Below are 20,581 nucleotides of genomic sequence, written 5' to 3'. Positions count from 1 at the left end.
TCAAGCTCCACGCTCAGTGGGGAGTCTGCTTGAGACTGTCCTTCTCTGTCCACTCCCTCCCCCAAACTCTCTCTCTCTCTCTAAGAAATATACAAATCTTTAAAAAAAAAGTGTTACTAAGAGATCTCAGCTATCCAAAGAAAAGGTTCCTTTTCTTCCCTTCAGCTCGCACCTGAGAAACATTCACCTCAAAGGTGGTGGCTAGAGATGAGTGTGCATACATATACAGTATTCATCAGGTTCCTGGGCTCTCTGGTGTTTCAGGCTGACAAAGTGCTAGCCCATTTAGCATTGATCATTTTAATGGCAGCAGGGTGTTGTGTTGTAGTGATAGAACATGGTGTTTCTCCCTGCTGTTCCTAATTCTTAATCAATAATGAAGGATTGATTAGAGAAAATGTGCATTGCAGACACTATTTTAATTGTGGTGGGCTCTGGGTGCTCATAGGAGTATCATATTTGGGTTTTGGAGGCTATTCCTAGTAGCTCTGATGTATTCTTTCCTCTGTACCACACAATAAGATCATTAGAAGCCCTTTTTTTTTAAGCCGAGAATCCCCAGGGCATTCTACTGGCTCCTACTTCAAGCTCAGGAAATTGATCCAGCCCCATCCATTCATTTATTTCCTCCTGAGAAGTTTCAGGTTTTATTTGCATTATGGCAAGCCTTTGTTAAAAAGAATCCAACTGAATTTCAAAGTACTAAACAAGGCAGAGAAGTTCCCAGTGGGCACTATTTTCAGAGTTACCAGAAGGAACATAAGGAATAGCATGGAGGACATTAGGAGAAGGAAGGAAAAAAATGAAGGGTGGGAGAGTCAGAGGGGGAGATGAACCACAAGAGGGTATGGACTCCAGGAAACAAACTGAGGGTTTTAGAGGGCAGAGGGGTGGGGGGATGGGTGAGCCTGGTGATGGGTATTAAGGAAGGCACGGATTGCAAGGAGCACTGGGTGTTATATGCAAACGATGAATTATGGCACACTACATCAAAAACTAATGGTGTACTGAATGGTGACTAACAGAACATAGTTAAATTTTTTAAAAATTCAAAAAGGAAGTCTGTTGCATCTAAGGATGACTCTTGTCACTTGTAGTTCTGCATCTCTTGTAATATCGGCTGGCCTAAGTGAATTAGTATCAGAAGGCATACTTGAGCCTTTTGGTGGCAATCATGTGCCTACCCAAGGTTCGATACTTACCAGCAAGCAGCCTAGCATTTGGATCTGTTTCTGCATCTAACTTGTGTTGGGGGCCCCTACCTACCTCCATAAGCTAAACCCTTGCCTGTTGTGTTACTGACTTTGTGCCTAGTGTTCAGCTCCTAAAGCTAACAGCTAACACTAGACCTAGCAGGTTCTCAACTTCTTCTTTTGACTCTTTAGATCAGACTGGTTGTGGAAGAGGGATTGAATCAGCTGCCATATAAAGAATGCATGGTGACCACTCCAACAGGTAACAAGGGTCGTTACTCTCAGATTCTTGTCCTGAAAGTTCTGGAAGTTAGGGGGAAATGGGGGAAAAAAGCGATCTGAGTAAATCAGTATCCAAAATGAGGAGTCTAGGTGGAGCTGTTCTTTTAAACAACTTAATAAACTCAGAGATGTTTAGTAAAGAAATTTATATGGGTGACTTTTGTTAATGGCTTGCTTGTCAATTCAAGTTAAAGGTTAATAAATATTCTTTAGCATGCAGGTGTTGCCTTGATGACAGCCCATTGGGACAAGAGTTAAGAATGGCTAGCAGCTTATCTTCACCTCTGTGGGGAAGCTGCTGGTGTTAATAAAGGGGTAGGTTGGTTTAGCATTGAGATTCCAAGTAAAAGAATGAGAAGTAAAAAAGACAAAGGAAACTAAAAATGATGACATCTGGAGAGAGTACTTTGTTTTACTTTAATAGAACACAGCTGAAGATCCCTATTTCAGGGATTTAAAATTCTGATTTTGTTCTCTAGTAAATAATGGAAGCTGTTCTATTCAGTGGTTGACTTTATGAAAATTAGGGGCTGAGCTTGTTGCATCATAATTGATCCAATTCAGCATGGCACCAATGGTTGAGCAAGTCTTGGTAACAATCTCAGCCTTTCTCTCCTGCTTTTTAAGGCAGAATAGGAGCTCATAAAAGGGGTGGAATGAGGAGGCTGTCTCCTGTGCATCACAGTGAGCTCCCAGTTTGAATTGATGATGTTTATAGTGTTCAGAGCGGAGTGATTCCTCTCTGAATTCAATTTGAGGAATGTGTGTGTGAATATCATGTCATCATATGTCCTGTTCCTACTCAACGAAGCCCGTGTCTCCCAATTATCTCCACAGGTTTTTTATGAAAATTAAGAAATAATTGAAAATCATGCCTTCTCATTACTTTCAGAGGGAACCTAAGAGGTTATACAGAATGTCTAGACAAGGGTTGCTTTGTACCCATTGGCTTTAAACTACAGGCACTTTAAAAATAAGTGGATACTTCCAGTAATGAGAGATAAATTCTTTGATTCTATTCCCCAACAGGGTACAAGTATGAAGGAGTGAAATTTGAGAAGGGAAATTGTGGGGTCAGCATAATGAGAAGCGGTAGGTTTGCATATATGTGATTTTTGTTTCTTTGCATGCATAGAAACAGTCGTTTTCCAGGAGAGAGGTGGGCTTGTCTGTCATAATTGCAGCCTGACTTGACTTAAATCTCATCACCTATGTTGTCTGTCCTCACAGTGCCTTGGATCATGGCCTGCATGTTGCTGAGTTTGACCAATTTTAACTGCAGAGCATCTACTCTATGTGGCCTATCCCCACAGGCAAGCCTGCTTTCAGAGAAATTCAGGGTAGGATAGGAGGATGAGATGGTACTATCTTGGGGAGAACAGGACAGCTTGAAGACTGATGGAATATGGCACAAATTTGGGCCTGTGGAACTTTGAATACCTGACTGGAGAAATTTTTTTTTTAAATTTCTTTACTAGGGAACAGTCCTACCTGAGCCGGAGATGGCCTGAATGACTTATTCAGTGTGTTTAGTTTTATATTTGATGTGTTGTTATGCCCGAGTGTTTGCGTCTGAGAGACCACCAAGGAGCCAAGCACCGATGCAATCACACGAGGGTTTATTCAGCAAGCTTAAGCTTGGGCCCAAGTATACCCGACACAGCAGAGTAGGGACTTGGACCCTGAGCCAGATTACAGTCAGGGTTTTTAAAAGGCAGAGTAGAGGTATACTCAGCAGTGGTTGAGGACAAAAGGGGTTTATGGATGATGTTAGTCTCTAAGGAATTTTGGAAGCAAGGTCTCCAGGACCTTGAGGGGCTAGCTATTGTTTGGGGAAAAGGTTATTCATTACCAGTAATAAAAATCTTCTCGTGAGACCCTTTAGATGTATATCAGTGGGTCATATGCTTGGGAATGATTGCTGACACTATCTTGGAGGTTTAGAGATAAAGTTTCACATTTCTCCCATCAAGTGTCCTTGATTTAGGTTTAGGTTTAGGTTTAGGTTTAGAAGAAATTTAACTTTATTTACATTTCCTTCTGCCTCAGCCTCCTTCAGTTTTATGGTGGGGAGGGCAACATTAGGGCTTAAGGAACTAAGTTATTTGTCTCTTGAAGTTGGGCTATTGAGAAGATAGCTTCTTTGTTGTGAATCACTAGGACATTTGTAAACCGAGGGAGACTCCTGTCTTGAAGAATTGTGATCTCTGTAAGTTAACTCTTTGCTTTTCTTTTAGGGCAGCCAGGGGTGGCTGAGGAATGTCACACATACTACTGAGGGGAGGGGAGTGGGTGGAGAGGGGGAGCAAGGTGCCAGCTTTTGCTTTGCCAAGATGGCTGTACTTATGTCAGGGCTAGACTCGAGGTGGGTACAGCCTTGTTTTTCTTGGCCTCCACAGTGTATGTGGCCATATAGCAAAAACACTTATCTGTTATTAACTCTAGGTATTTCCAGTTGCTGGTATTATAAATGTTGTATTTGTGTTTGAGTCCAACTGATTACTCTTTTAAACCAACCTTTGTGCAACAAAATCACATGCCTATAATTAGTATGTCTACCTTTTCCATGGGGATGATTACTTCCATTTGGTAACTAACCCACTAAACTTTTGCACAAGATCCAAGGTTCAGTGGAAGCCTCACTTGCTTGCACTGGAGACAGATGGATTTTTTTTCCCACATGTAAGCATTGCCTTTACTCTGGCTGTGAATTTCTGTTTGTGAACAATTGAATATGTCAAGTAGAATAGGAGCTGTAAGTTCCCTTTTTTAAAGAATGTTGCTTTTAAGTAATGAAAGGATTTTCAGGACAATGTTATTTAACATTTTAAAACTGGTGAAGACAATGGGGATGGGTTTTAAGGCATTTTTTTCTTCTATTTTAGTCTAGTACCTGCCCTAAAGGCAGCAGCATCCTCAAACCCCTAGAATATGGCAGATGACCTTGGGGTAGTGCAGAGACAAGGGTTCTTTTTTAACATTATTTGTTATTGACTGATTTTCATATAGATTAGAGACTATTTTTTATGTTTACACCAGTGATAGACACTTTCCTCTTAAAATAGGTGTAAATAGTTAAAGAAAAATATTAAGTAACAGTACAGATAGAATTCTGATATAACCTAAAATCTGGAAGGTGGTACGAGAATGATTCACTTTTGGCAAGCACTTCCTGAAAGGAATTTAGACTAAAAAATAGCTGTTCAGAAACCAAGAGGTTAGTAGTAGTGTTGGTTATGGTTCTTGGGGGGAATGGAGGGAACGGTATACTTTTTTCACTGTTTGCTGGCAAACTTCTGCCATTGAACTCATTGCTGGGCTGCAGTGATATCTCCTAATGTTACCTTGATCTGTAACCCAATTCCTCCATAAATCTTCTGTATTGTTTTTTCAGATGAAAATAACAGGTTGAAGTGGTTTGAAGCCTTCCTTAAAATAATAGGAATAAAATGGTCCTGATAATTGGAAAAGCTCAGGGAGCAGCCTAACAAAACACTGTATTTTTTGTATTCATGGAAGAGTGACATCCCTAAAACTTGAAAGTGAGCAATAAAACTAGTTTATCCTACTTTCATTGACCAGGACTTAATCTAGTTTAATTGACCTGCACTAAGTATAAAATAAGAGCATATCAGAAATAAAAGCTCTTAAGAAGAATTGCTCCCATCTTGACAATGTCCTTCTTGTATTAATAATAGTCACACACTCTGCTTTGGTTTGTTTTTGGACTTTAATTCTATCACCCCCCCTTTTTTTTGAAATTTTCCTTCTTCAAGGTGAAGCAATGGAACAAGGTTTACGAGACTGTTGTCGATCCATACGAATTGGAAAGATCCTTATTCAGAGTGATGAAGAGACACAAAGAGCCAAAGTGTATTATGCCAAGTTCCCCCCAGACATTTACCGGAGAAAAGTCCTTCTGATGTATCCAATTCTCAGTGAGTGGCTGGAGTTTAATTTGTATACTTTGCTTAGGGTTTAAATCAGTTCAGCTTAGTGACTGCCATTTAGGTACCCTTATATAAAGGCAAAACCATTTCTTTTTTTTTAATTTTTTATTTTTTATAAACATATATTTTTATCCCCAGGGGTACAGGTCTGTGAATCACCAGGTTTACACACTTCACAGCACTCACCAAAGCACATACCCTCCCCAATGTCTATAATCCCACCCCCTTCTCCCAAACCCCCTCCCCCCAGCAACCCTCAGTTTGTTTTGTGAGATTAAGAGTTACTTATGGTTTGTCTCCCTCCCAATCCCATCTTGTTTCATTTATTCTTCTCCTACCCACTTAAGCCCCCATGTTGCATCACCACTTCCTCATATCAGGGAGATCATATGATAGTTGTCTTTCTCTGCTTGACTTATTTCGCTAAGCACGATACGCTCTAGTTCCATCCATGTTGTCGCAAATGGCAAGATTTCATTTCTTTTGATGGCTGCATAGTATTCCATTGTGTATATATACCACATCTTCTGGATCCATTCATCTGTTGATGGACATCTAGGTTCTTTCCATAGTTTGGCTATTGTGGACATTGCTGCTATAAACATTCGGGTACACGTGCCCCTTTGGATCACTACGTTTGTATCTTTAGGGTAAATACCCAATAGTGCAATTGCTGGGTCATAGGGCAGTTCTATTTTCAACATTTTGAGGAACCTCCATGCTGTTTTCCAGAGTGGTTGCACCAGCTTGCATTCCCACCAACAGTGGAGGAGGGTTCCCCTTTCTCCGCATCCTCGCCAGCATCTGTCATTTCCTGACTTGTTTATTTTAGCCATTCTGACTGGTGTAAGGTGGTATCTCACTGTGGTTTTGATTTGTGTTTCCCTGATGCCGAGTGATATGGAGCACTTTTTCATGTGTCTGTTGGCCATCTGGATGTCTTCTTTGCTGTTCATGTCCTCTGCCCATTTCTTGATTGGATTATTTGTTCTTTGGGTGTTGAGTTTGCTAAGTACTCATGAAAGAAATTGAGGAAGACACAAAGAAATGGAAAAATGTTCCATGCTCCTGGATTGGAAGAATAAATATTGTGAAAATGTCTATGCTACCTAAAGCAATCTACACATTTAATGCAATTCCTATCAAAGTACCATCCATCTTTTTCAAAGAAATGGAACAAATAATTCTAAAATTTATATGGAACCAGAAAAGACCTCGAATAGCCAAAGGGATATTGAAAAAGAAAGCCAAAGTTGGTGGCATCACAATTCCGGACTTCAAGCTCTATTACAAAGCTGTCATCATCAAGACAGCATGGTACTGGCACAAAAACAGACACATAGATCAATGGAACAGAATAGAGAGCCCAGAAATAGATCCTCAACTCTACAGCCAACTAATCTTCGACAAAGCAGGAAAGAATGTCCAATGGAAAAAAGACAGCCTCTTCAATAAATGGTGCTGGGAAAATTGGACAGCCACATGCAGAAAAATGAAATTGGACCATTTCCTTACACCACACACAAAAATAGACTCAAAATGGATGAAGGACCTCAATGTGCGAAAGGAATCCATCAAAATCCTTGAGGAGAACACAGGCAGCAACCTCTTCGACCTCTGCCGCAGCAACATCTTCCTAGGAACAACGCCAAAGGCAAGGGAAGCAAGGGCAAAAATGAACTATTGGGATTTCATCAAGATCAAAAGCTTTTGCACAGCAAAGGATACAGTTAACAAAATCAAAAGACAACTGACAGAATGGGAGAAGATATTTGCAAACGACATATCAGATAAAGGACTAGTGTCCAGAATCTATAAAGAACTTGGCAAAACCATTTCTAAACGTGTTTTTCTCAGTTGCATTTGGAGTTTGCCTGGGCAGTATTTTTATTGTGTAATAAGAGCATATACATTGTTTAAATAAACTTTGGTAGCTCCAAAGAGCTTTTGTTTTAAAATGAGTGAAAACAGTGAAGCAAAGGATCTAATGAGGCAAAGTATATAGACACAAAAAATATATTGAAATGTGTCCCTTCTGTAGCCCAATTAATGTAGCAATGAATTTCTCAAGGATTTATCCTTTCTGAAAGTAATATTTTTTCTCCTATTCTGATTTATAAGCTTATTCAGATCACACACGGTATTGTCTCCCAGGGTTGGTGGTGGAGGTTGAGTGTCAGATTTGATATCTCAAATACTGAATGAATTTAGGGTTTTTTGTGCATTTGAAAACTGAAAACTATGTGTGTCATGTCCATTATTGAAAATAACATTATGGATGGGGTGCCTGGGTAGCTCAGTCTCTTAAGCGTCCAACTCTTGGTTTCAGTGCAGGTCATGATCTCAGGGTCTTGAGATCAAGCTCAGCATCACACTCCTCTCTCTCTCTCTTTCTCTCTCTCTTGGAAATAAATAAAGAGATAAGTAAAATCTTTAAAAAAAAAAAGAGGACGTTATTGATAAAAAACAGGTTCCTTCAAATGAAGCTTTGCCTAGTGCCTTATGTTGGATTACCAAACTGCCTCTACTTCAAAGAAACTTCAAAGACGTTTTGAGATAAATGTTCAAGTTGCTAATGCATTTGGTTGTCATTTGATTTCAGGCACTGGAAATACTGTAATTGAAGCTGTAAAGGTTCTTATAGAACATGGAGTTCAACCCAGTGTTATCATCCTACTCAGTCTGTTCTCTACTCCTCATGGTGAGTTCAGCATGTCTGGGGTTCCAGATAGTCATGGGTTGGGTAGGTATGTATCTGTCCAGACTCTCATTGTGAAGAAAAGTTCATTTCTACTTTCACATTAAATCTAAATCGAATTTTGGTAGCTTATAACTTTTGTTTATCATCTCTCAGCTTGGTGATAAAGTATTTTTATACCAGTCTAATGTTCAGATTCAAATGGGAAAGTATGAACTAACCCCTTTGAAGGGGATTGTACTTGTTTTCCTGGTATCCCTGTTTGGGTAGAGCCTGCACGCGGCTGAAGTGTCTCTGTTTCTCCTGACTTCTCACCTGAGCCTGAGAACTGCTCCCAAACTGCAAGAAACTTGAGGTTCGTTAGCCCTCTGGTCTTGCTGCATAAACTTTGCAGCATGAAGCAAAGAGCAGAAGTTTTCTAAGTTCTGCTTCTGCTCAGAGGGCATAAAGGGTAGAACTGTGTGTTCTCCATTTCCTTTGGAAGCTAAGGCCCTATTTTTTTGCCATATAATCTAGGACAATTGTGAAAGTATCCTAAGAAAATAATCATATGTGCATATAGAAATTTAGCCCTTAGGATATTCACTGCAGAGTTATTTTTAGTGTAAGAAAAAACTTGAAAGTATGTAAATGGCTTATAATAAAGAAATGATTAAATAAATATATATTCAAAGGATGTAATATTACATAACTTTTAAATCATGTTTTTGAAAAATGTTTAATAACATCGAAAAAGTTATATGTAAATTTAAGAAAGTATGTCAAAAAATAACAGCATTAGAATAACATTAAATGCTACCACCAAGTTTAGAGATGACTTATGCAAGTTATGACTCTTATGACTACCAAAATCAGACTTGGATTTAACATGAGTCTTTCCTGATGAGTCTTTCCTTAGCCTGAGAGGCTAGACAGATACACAGTACTATTTCAATTTTCATTTTAAAATACATACTATATTAATGGTGGTTATCATAGGATTTGAGGACTCTAAGCAATTCATTTTATTTTTTTAAGCTTTTTTTGTATTTTCCAAGTGTTTGACAGTGAATTTGTATTTGTTTCTTAATTGAAAAAAAAAAGAAAAATATGTGGCTTCTAGTTAGGGTGTTTCCTCATTTCCAAAGGTTTTGAGTCTCAGCCAACCTTGAAGGGGCTACAGTGCATGCAGCTGGGAGGGCTGCTTTCTGCAGGCCATTGCTTATTTTGTCATTTCATAATAAAAATTCACCTGTAGTTCAAGTGTTGATGGAGACAAAGGGCAATTTCCTTGGTCATCTATTTATATACAGCAGAGGTGGCACTGTAAACTTTGAGATAACCAAATAATTATTGGGCTTCCTGCCCAATAGTAAGTATTAATTCTAAGAGCATACATTAAATGGTATACTATTCTTTGACATGGTAGATGAAAAAAATCTTATTTTGTGGCTACATTGCTATGGTTTTTTTAGTTTGGCAAGCGTCCTAGCTCATCGGTTTCCCTGCAACCCCCAAAGCTAGAGTTTTAACTTCTGAAAGCTAGCTCACTCTAACATACCAAAGATGTTTTTACCCTTGTTTCACAGTATTCTGGTTGAGAAGCCATTATCTTAATATATGATCCTGTTTCTGGAAAAGATTGTATTCGCTCTATTCCACTGCCTTTAAAATGAAACAAAACAAAGACTTTTCAGGGAGAAAGTTTCTATAACTGAATGTATTTTTTTTTGTTTTTGTTTTTGTTATTATGAACAAGTTTTCAACTTGTTCTCTCTTTTTTAAAAAATTTTTTATTTTTTATAAACATATATTTTTATCCCCAGGGGTACAGGTCTGTGAATCACCAGGTTTACACACTTCACAGCACTCACCAAAGCACATACCCTCCCCAATGTCCATAATCCCACCCCCTTCTCCCAAACCCCCTCCCCCCAGCAACCCTCAGTTTGTTTTGTGAGATTAAGAGTCACTTATGGTTTGTCTCCCTCCCAATCCCATCTTGTTTCATTTATTCTTCTCCTACCCACTTAAGCCTCCATGTTGCATCACCACTTCCTCATATCAGGGAGATCATATGATAGTTGTCTTTCTCTGCTTGACTTATTTCGCTAAGCATGATACGCTCTAGTTCCATCCATAGTATTCCGTTGTGTATATATACCACATCTTCTGGATCCATTCATCTGTTGATGGACATCTAGGTTCTTTCCATAGTTTGGCTATTGTGGACATTGCTGCTATAATCATTCGGGTGCATGTGCCCCTTTGGATCACTACGTTTGTATCTTTAGGGTAAATACCCAGTTAGTGCTATTGCTGGGTCATATGGCAGTTCTATTTTCAACATTTTGAGGAACCTCCATGCTGTTTTCCAGAGTGGCTGCACCAGCTTGCATTCCCACCAACAGTGTAGGAGGGTTCCCCTTTCTCCACATCCTCGCCAACTGAATGTATTTTTAAAATCCTGGATATAAAACAGTTTGATTCTAAGAGTTTATTAGTGAACTAGTGGAGGTGTGTGATGATTGTCAAACTTTTCAGGTATCAGACACATAAACTAAGAGATTAATCAAGTCTGACTTGATTAAAGTCATTGCTTTTTGTCTTCTGTCTATATTATAACTAATGACTAAAATTCCTGAATTCCAGCTAATATTAGCAAAAAGTCATTCCATTACAGACACTCTCTTTTTATTTTTTAAAGGTGCCAAATCAATCATTCAGGAGTTTCCAGAGATCACAATTTTAACTACTGAAGTTCATCCTGTCGCACCAACACATTTTGGACAGAAATACTTCGGGACAGACTGAGTTGCCAAAGGAAAATTAATTACCTTGTGTAATTTTACAGTTAATGTTTTGAGTTTCTACTTGTTTACTAATTCACTTGAGGAATGGTAGAGAAAATTGTGTTTTGTAATTTGGAAAAGAGTATAGTAAAAAGGAAATATTTGAGGTTTATTTAATTTATTTGATTATTTAACTGTTGGCACTAAATTCAAGAGGGAAGCACACACAACTCTTAGAAAATATTTTAATAATACTCTTATGCAAGTTGATGATCCCCTAGTGCATTGAAACTGTTACCTAGTATTTTTTTTAAGTAGGCTCCACACCCAGCATGGAGCCTAGTGTGGGGCTTGACCTCACGATCCAGAAATCAAGACCTGTGTTGCGATCAAGAGTTGGATGCTTAACTGACTGAGGCACCCAGGCACCCCAAACCTGTTTCCTGATTTTTGAACCTTACAGTTTGGTGTTGTTTGCCGCCACAAATAAAACCCAAATGCGAGTCTGGTCTTTAGTCCACTATAGTTTGCATTTTGTTTAGTTTGCTTTCATTTTTAGGGAGAGTTTGTGTATATGGCTGTCATCACCTTCTTCTACTCTTTACTTCCCAGTACCATATGTGCTGGTAACTTGGAGAGGGCGAAGAAAGAATGCCTCCTGAAATTTTACATTTCTGTTAATATCCTCACTCAATTAGCAGACCCAGGGTATATGGTTAGTTCTTTAGTCAAGCCATTATGTTCTTTACGGCTTACTTCCCATCGTGTACATTGTTGGTAGGTGCCTTGCCAAATATAATTCAGTGAAGAAGATGGTGAGCATTTCCAACCACAGAACTGTAACATTAATTTACACAGATGGATAGAACCAGGTCTGTCTGGATGCTAATGGGGGAGTACTGTTAATGACATTGATGCCCTAGAAAGGAATTTGTGGTGGTCTTTCTGAGGTATGGGGGAAAGAACAGTTTCTTGCTAAGTTTCATGGTGAATCAGTATATTAAATTGCTGCATTTTTAATTTGCGTATTTCATTCAGTTTGGAAAGGAGTTCTTTCACATACTTGTCACCTGTAGATGTATGAAAGTTAAAAATACCGTGATATTTTTTAAATCCTTAAGATTTGTATGTGTTCATATTTAGGCCTCTGAAGATAAACCGCTGTAGAATCAATGTGTTCTGAAACTTGCTTGTAAAATCCTGATCTCATTTTGCATTGATATTAAACATTTTAACAGTGGTTCTGGCTGATGACTTGAATAGTTATACTCTCACAGCCCCATAGGCAGCTGTTTGGGGCCTCTGCTCCAGAAAATCCAGAAAGAACAGCAGACATTATCTTAGAACCAAAGCTGATGGAAGTCAGCAACGATTAGGGGAGAGGAAGGAAAAGCTGGTGTACAGGGGAATGTAAAGCCTAGGAATGCTAGAAAGACTTCATTATATTTTCCCTTTGTTTTTAATTTTTAAGTTTTTATTTAAATTCACTTTATATTACTTAACATACAGTGTAATATTAGTTTCAGGTGTAGAATTTAGGGATTCAACACTTACATACAACACCCAATGCTTATCACAAGTGCCATCCTTTATCCCCATCACCTATTTAACCCATCCCTCACCCCATGTCCCCTCTAGTAACCATCAGTTTGTTCTCTATAGTTAAGAGTGTTTCCCAGTTTACCTCGTTTTGTTTACCCCTATGATCATTTGTCTCGTTTCTTAAATTCCACATATGAGTGAAATCATATGGTATTTGTCTTTCTCTGACTTATTTCGCTTAGCATAACACTCTGTAGGTCCACCCATATTTCAATGGCAGGATTTCATTATTTTTATGACCAAATATATGTGTGTGTGTGTGTGTGTGTGTGTGTGTGCCCGTTTCTATGCTGGTACCATACTGTCTTGATGAATACAAGTTTGTAATGCAGCTTGAAGTCTGAAATTATGATGCTATGAGCCTTGCTTTTCGTTTTCAAGGTTGCTTTGCCTATTTGGGCCTTTTCTGGTTTCATACAAATTTTAGGATTGGTTGTTCTAGCTCTGTGAAAAATGCTGGTATTATTTTGATAGGGATTGCATTAAATGTATAGATTGCTTTGGGTGGTATAGACATTTCAACAATATTTGTTCTTCCAATCCATGAGCATGGAATGTCTTTTCATTTCTTTGTGGCATTTCTTTCATCAGTGTTTTATACTTCTCAGAGTACAGATTTTGCCTCTTTGGTTAGGTTTATTCCTAGGTATCTTGTGGTTTTTGCTGCAGTTGTAAATGGTATTGTTGCCTTGGTTTCTCTTTCTGCTGGTTCATTATTAGTGTATAGAAATGCAACAGATTTCTGTATGTTGATTTTGGATCCTGAGACTTGACTGAATTCATGTATTAATTCTAGCAATTTTTTGTGGAGTCTTTTGGATTTTCTATATAGGGTATCGTGTTGTGTGCAGATAGTGCAAATTTGAATTCTTCTTTACTGATCTGGATGCCTTTTATTTCCTTTTCTTGTCTGTTTGCTGAGGCTGAAACTTCCAGTACTCTTATGGACATCCCTGTCTTGTTTCTGACCATAGAGGAAAAGCTATCAGTTTTTCCCCATTGAGGAGGATCTTAGCTCTCGGTTTTTTTGTAAATAGTCTTTATGATGTTGAGGTACGTTCCCTCAGTCCCTACTTTGTTGAGGGTTTTTATCAAAAAATGGTCACTGTACTTTGTCAAGTAATTTTCCTGAATCTACTCAAAGGATCGTATCATTCTTGTCCTTTCTTTTATTAGAGTGGTATATCATCTTGATTGATTTGGGATTTTTGAACCACCCTTGCAACCCAGGAATAAACTCCACTTGATCATGGTGAATGATTCATTTAATGTACAGTTGGGTTTGATTTCCTAGTGTTTTTTCTAAAAGATTTTATGTGAGAGAGAGTAAGCACAAGCAGGAGGGAGGGGCCGAGGAAGAGGGAGAAGCAGACTAGCTGCTGAGCGGGGAGCCCTACATGGGGCTCAGTTGCAGGACCCCAAGATCATGACCTGAGCTGAAGGTAACCGCTTAACTGACCAAGCCACCCAGGTGCTCCTCAATTTCCTAGTATTTTACTGAAAATTTTTGTACCCTTGTTCACTGGGGACATTGGCCTGTAATTCTCTTTTTTAGTGGAGTCTTTATCTGGTTTTGGTATCAGGGTAATGCTGGCCCAATGGAATGAATTTGGAAGTTTTCCTTCCAATTCTGTTTTTTAAAATTGTTTGAGAAGAATAGGTATTAACACTTCTTTATAGAATTCCCCCTGGGAAATCATCTGGCCCTGGACTTTTGTTTGTTGGGATTTTTTTTGATTGCTTGTTATTCGTCTTTTCAAGCTTTCTATTTGTTCCTGTTTCAGTTATGGTAGTTTATGTTTCTAGGAATTTATTTCTTCCAGGTGGTCCAACTTTTTGCCATATATTTTTTCATAATATTCTGTTAGAATTGTTTGGATTTTTGTTGTTATGGGTTGTAATATCTCCTCTCTTACTTGTGATTTTATTAGTTTGGCTCCTTTCACTTTTCTTTTTGGTAAGTGTGCCCAGGGGGTTATCAATTTTATTATGTTTTTTTAAGAAACAGCTCCTGGTTACATTGATCTGTTCTATTGTTTTTTATTTTCTGTATCATTTCTTTCCATTTTAATCTTTATTACTATCCCTCCTTCTACTGGCTTTAGGTTTTGTTTTTTGTTCTTTTTGTAGTTCCTTTAGGTGTAAGATTAGGTCCAGTCTTTTCTCAAGCCTAGCAAGTATCCTTATGATTATTGCTTGAAATTTTCCATCAGGCATGGTACTTGTATCTGTTCTGCATAGATCTCTGTCTGTGATGTTATCTTGTTCTTTCATTTGGAATGAATCCCACTTCCTTGGCATCTTGTCTCTGTCTCTAACTTCCATGTGTTAAAATAGCCAATTATGTTTCCTGTTCCTCAGAGGAATGGCTTTATGTAGAAGAGGTCATATAGTGTCAAGAGCCTGGCACTTCTGGGAGTAGTTCTTTTGTTTTGGCTGCTCTATCCTTCAGGCTAGTCATCTACAAAGGCTCTCCTTGCCTGTATTGGACAGTGTTTAGTCCTTGGCCAAACTGGTGAGTTTTAACTAGGTGTGCTCTGGTCTGCTTGTGAAATGAGACCTGCTACTGCTTCCACTAGAGTTGAAGACCTCTCTGGTCAGGAGATGTGGTGTTGCAGGGTTTTCTGCTGGTCTCCTGAGGAAGGGGGCCTGTCGCCCTAGACTGAGACAGGCTTTACCAAGAAGGGCAGTACTGCTGGAGCACAGGGGTTTGGGACATGGTATAAGCAGGTTGCTACCATTGTTGCTTTATACAGGTGTCTCTGTGTTTATGCTGAGGAGCTAGGGACAGAAGTGACTCTGGCCAACTCTTTTGTCACGAAGAGAGGCATCTCCCTGAACTCTGCCTGTAAGGGACGCACTCCAAGAAAAGTGAAATAATCTTCCCCCCACCCCCACCATGTGCCCCAAGAGTTCTTCATTTCATTATTTCCATGCCATGTGCCCCTGGGTTTTAGCCTACCTTCTCTCCAGGAGTAGGCAGTGCCCTTAGGGCTCTATCCCAGCCCTGCCTGCTGACCTTCAAAATGTTAGTCTTTAAGCCTTCCTGGTTGCAAGAACTCATGAAAATCAGCCCTTCTTGTTTTCCCGGTGAGTGGCTTTGGGGATTTCTCCTTGTGCATTCCACTGTGTGCTCCTCTCTCATCTTTCTCCACAGCCACAGCTTCTAAAACCTGTATCCTTGATCTGTTTCTTCCCTCAACCAAATCTCCATACTCCCTGTCTTCTTCGATGTGGTTTCTTCTCTCCCTTTAGTTGTGCAATTTGTTCTGTAAGTCTTCAGGTTGATGTCTGGGGCATTTAAAATGATTTGTTAGTTATATAGTTGTGTTTGAGGGACAAGATGAACCTTGGGTCCTCCTAGTATGCCACAATCTTAGCTCTAACCTCTCTCCCTTTATTTTTGAAAACTGTCATAATTATGAACACTGAGATTAATTGATAGATTATCCATATTACAGTTCTTCCACGGCAAATGTTGCTTTCATGTTCTTATTATCATTTATTACCCATCAGTTAAGTATTTTGATACAATTTGGAATGTGTTTATTCTTTATTTTAAGATTTTATTTATTTTATTTGACAGAGAGAGAGATCACAAGTAGGCAGAGAGGCAGGCAGAGATAGAGGGGGAAGCAGGCTCCCTGCTGAGCAGAGGGCCCGATGCGGGGCTCGATCCCAGGACTCTGAGATCATGACCTGAGCCGAAGGCAGCGGCTTAATCCACTGAGCCACCCAGGCGCCCCTTGTTTATTCTTGATTAGTAGAAGCTGTAACTGAAGCCCAGTAAAGCCCAAATCTTTAACTCAGTGTCCTAGGGAAAATGTGAGCAGAAATTTCAGATAGAGACCAGATTTGGCTTGGACTGATGCATTGAATTAGTTGGAAAGGTGGTATCTATCACTATAGGAGTCAGTGATTCTGCATTAGTACTTCTGTTAGGGTTTCAGTATTTTGAAGTAACAGTCTAGAACATCAGACAAGTTCATATTGAAGTGCATGTATAAAACCATATTGTAAGCAAATTATTTTTATATTATCAGCCATTTAAATTTAATTTGTCTTGTTTCACAGCACCTAGATGGTTTACTTGTTTAAGCGTCTTTCTTTGGCTCAGGTCATGATCCCAGGGTCTTGGGATTGAGCCCCACAATGGGCTCCCTGCTCAGTGGGGAGTCTGCATCTCCCACTTCCTCTGCCACTCTTTTCCCTCTCCTTCTCCACTCATGCTCTGTCTCTGGCTTTCTCTCTCTCAAAAAAATAAAAATCTTAAAAAAAATAATGTGTCTTGTTTCTTTTCATCACTGAATGTGATTAGGATTTGACAACACTCGTTTCCCACATGGAGGAAAATCCTGCTATAAGCAGTAGCAATTATTCAATGGGATCATATTCCCCACTAATGTCTTTCCTTTAACCCCCTTCAGATTTTAAGAAAAATTGTAACTATGGCTTCTGATATTTAGATGTTTTTACCAAGTGAGGCATTATTTGTAGGGTTAATCACTTGTACAACTCAGGGCCCGGGAAATTTTCTAAATGATACGAAATTAACAGACTATTCAAAACAAGATTTTTTTAATGAGATGAATTTCAAAGCAGTTTAAACTGTGTAGATTCCTTACTGAAGAAAGAAACCCTAACACCATAAAAATGATACTCAAACAGTGTACGACAGTGTTTCTCAAAAGTATAATGTGCATCAGCATCACCTGGACCTCCCCACTGAATTTCTGGTTTGGTAGGTCAGGAGTAGGGCCTGGGGACTGAGTTTCTAAGTTCCCAGGTAATGCTGGTGTTGCTGGTCTGGTGGCTACACTTTGATATTGGGTACTTCTTCTTTTATAATATAAGAATTTCATGATATACATTTCCTTAGAAATACTGATTGAGCTGTACACTACAAATTTTTTTTTAAAGATTTTATTTATTTATTTGTCAGAGAGAGAGCGAGCACAGGCAGACAGAGTGGAAGGCAGAGTCAGAGGGAGAAGCAGGCTCCCTGTGGAGCAAGGAGCCCGATGTTGTACCCTACAAATTTTGATATATTGTGTTTTCATTTTCATTTTGGGCAAAACACTTTTTCTCATTTCTGTTTTGATTTTTCCTTTGATCTAGGGTTATTTAGAAGTGTGTTATTTAATTTCTAAATTTATAGTATTTTCTAGATTCTTTTTTATTGTTGATTCCTAATTTAATTCAGAGAATATGCTTCATATGATTTGAATCCTTTAAAATTTTATTAAGATTTGTTTTATGGCCTAGAATATAATCTCTTTTGGTAAATCTTCCCTGTGTGCTTGAAAAGTATGTGTATCCTACTGTTGTTTAGTGTTCTATAGAAATGGCAATTAGGTTAAGTTAGTTGATAGTGTTGTTAAAGATTTCTTTCTTTACAGATATTTCTGTGTGTTTGTTCTATCAGTTATTGAGAGACTAAAGTGTTAAAATTCATTGGTATATCCAGGCTCAAAGCAGAGTCTGCTTGAGTTTCTCTCTCCCTCTCCCTTTGTCCCCCACCCTGCACCCACATGCTGGTGCATGCTCTCTCTCTGTCCCCCCATCATACAAATAAATAAATCCTTTTTTAAAAAGAATACATGTTTTGTTCCTTAAAATGTTGGGTCCCACATACTAAGGTTATATGCATAGTCACACCTAGATGTTATTAACTGTCAGTATGCCATGAAGGCCTCTCCTAGCCTTCCTTGTCTCAAAATGGGGCCATTTCCCGTGGGCATTTAAGCCCACTACTCTATTCCTATCAGAAACTAGCTTTTATTTACTGCTCTATACCCACTAAAACAAAGATGTTAAGTATTTATCCATAGCATACTTTGGCAACATAGGCATGTAGCTGCTATATTCTGACCATAATAAACCCAGAACCTTTCTAAGTATTTGGTGATCAAAGTTTATAGTTTTACAGTGATCAATCTTCCAGGAGTTGTGTGGTTTGATGGTTCAGCATAGTAATTCCTGGAAGTGTCTTCTTAATTCCTGGAAGTGTCTTATATCCTTTATAGTAGATATAACCTGACATTTAGGAAGCAAAATGTACTGGCGCATTATTGAACGTTTTTTTTTAAAGATTTTATTTATTTATCTGACAGAGAGATCACAAGTAGGCAGAGAGACAGACAGAGATGAAGAGAATCAGACTCCCTGCTGAGTAGAGAGCCCAATATGGGACTCGGTCCCAGACCCCTGGGATCATGACCTGAGCCGAAGGCAGAGGCTTAACCCACTGAGCCATCCAGGCACCCCACATTATTGAAGTTTTATTCAGCCATCAACAGCTGATCCTGTTCATTATAGCATATGACCAGAATGTCTCTCAGAGAACTAAAACCACTCCGCTTTGCAAGCTTCCATTCAACCTTGTCAAAATCCAAAAGTGGGGGTGGTCAGGGCAAATATACACTGTCACCCTCTTGGATATCTGGTATGATCACGATGAGACAATTTTTCTCTTCTTTTGAGCCCCTTGAGGAAACAGTGTAATATGGGATGTCCTTTGTTGCATAAGCCATTTATTCACTCTTTTACCTTCAGCTAATATTTTTCCTTCTTTGTACATGTCATTGGTTTTCCATCTTTAGAAGTGTTAAGATTCAATGATAGTGCTGGTTCAGATTGCTGGCAACAGTAGTAAGAGTCTAGCAAGTGATTTCCTTTCAGTCCATTCCCATTTGTATAGAAAAGGGTTACACAGATAGATAACTAGTAGGCTCTCTAAGCCACTAGGCAATACAGCTGCAGTCATTGTCAATTCCAACTTTGCAAGATAGAGTGAAAGTATAATCCATCCCAAAAGGCCCTTAGAAATTCTGGCATAAAGATTTAAAGGTATAATTAGTTTCTTGCTTGGAAATCATCCCTGTATCTGACAGGCACTGTTGTAATCCTGGTCTGAAAACCACTTCATCAAGCAGGAAAAACTGTTGAGATGATGTGTGAAGGTATTAAATAGCTTTACAGTATCCTCCATACACATACTTCCCTACAAAAATAGAGGAGACCATTCAGTGGGGACCGTTCTTTTGTTGCCTTCATGTTGAATGTGAGCACACATTCTTTGAAGTATGTAGTTTCCATGCTTTTGTCTTTCATCATTTTTTAAATGTCATAATTCACATACAGTATAAGTAATCCTTTAAAATATTTGTCATTTCTTTAAAAGGTTTTATTTATTTATTTGACAGAGAGAGATCACAAGTAGGCAGAGAGGCAGGCAGAGAGAGGAGGAAGCAGGCTCCCTGCTGAGCAGAGAGCCCGATGTGGGGCTCAATCCCAGGACCCTGGGATCATGACCTGAGTGGAAGGCAGAGACTTTAACCCACTGAGCCACCCAATATTTGTCATTTTTAATATGTTCACAAAATTGACCAACCACCACTATCTAATTCAAGAATATTTTTATTAATCCAATAAAAAAAAAACCTGTATTCATTAGTAGTCACACTCCATTTTACCTCCCTCTAGTCCCTGGAAACCACTAATTTATCTTCTGTTTCAATAGATTTACATATTCTGAATATTTGACATAAATGTAATCATATAATATGTAATCCATTTTCAGTTTATTTTCATGTTTGGTGTAAGGAAAGAGTTCAACTTTATTCTTTTGCATGTGGTTATCCAGTTGTCCCAGTACCATTTATAAAAAAGACTTTATTTCCCATTGAATTGTCTTGGTACCCTTGTCAAGAATCCATTGACCATAAATATAAAAGTATATTTATGAACTCTCGATTCTGTTTTATTGTATATGTTTATCGTTAGGCTAGTTTTGAGTACTGTAGCTTTGCAGTAAATTTTGATATCAGGGAATGTAAATTCTTCTACTTTGTGCTTTATTGGGATTGTTTTGGCTACTTGGAGTCCCTTACAATTCCTTATGGATTTTAGGAAAAACTTTTCCATTTCTGTAAAATGGGCCACTAGGATTTTTATAGGAATTGCACTGAATCCACAGGTCACTTTGAGTAATATTAACATCTTAACAATATTCTTTTCCAACCCATTAACATGAGATGTCTTTCCATTTATTTGTATTTAATTTCTTCCAGCAATGTTTTGTAG

General features: G+C 38.6%; 2 protein-coding genes across 5 annotated transcripts in view; one reads left to right on the top strand and one right to left on the bottom strand.

Moving 5' to 3' along the window:
* The window catches only part of UPRT (uracil phosphoribosyltransferase homolog), a 37,437-nt gene extending 25,303 nt beyond the window's left edge, over positions 1–12,134 (top strand). Inside the window, 5 exon segments of the mRNA XM_082716050.1 lie at positions 1,386–1,455; positions 2,505–2,567; positions 5,252–5,413; positions 8,028–8,126; positions 10,810–12,134. Of these exon segments, the coding sequence (XP_082572176.1) occupies positions 1,386–1,455; positions 2,505–2,567; positions 5,252–5,413; positions 8,028–8,126; positions 10,810–10,916 (501 nt within the window). The 3' untranslated portion in view covers positions 10,917–12,134.
* Positions 1–20,581, bottom strand: part of ZDHHC15 (zDHHC palmitoyltransferase 15) — a 1,212,570-nt gene that overhangs the window by 976,435 nt on the left and 215,554 nt on the right. The window contains exon 12 of one of the 4 annotated variants that reach the window (XM_082716048.1): positions 6,480–6,493. The exons of the other annotated variants lie outside the window; for them this stretch is intronic. The gene's annotated coding sequence lies outside the window, so the exon portion shown is untranslated. Of the gene's footprint in view, positions 1–6,479; positions 6,494–20,581 lie in introns of those variants that run through there. 4 annotated transcript variants of the gene reach the window in all.

Source organism: Mustela nivalis (assembly GCF_964662115.1).
Source record: "Mustela nivalis genome assembly, chromosome: X".
NCBI classification, from domain to species: Eukaryota; Metazoa; Chordata; class Mammalia; order Carnivora; family Mustelidae; genus Mustela; species Mustela nivalis.
The sequence above is the reverse complement of the archived record's forward strand: the minus strand, read 5'-3'. Positions and strand labels throughout refer to the sequence as shown.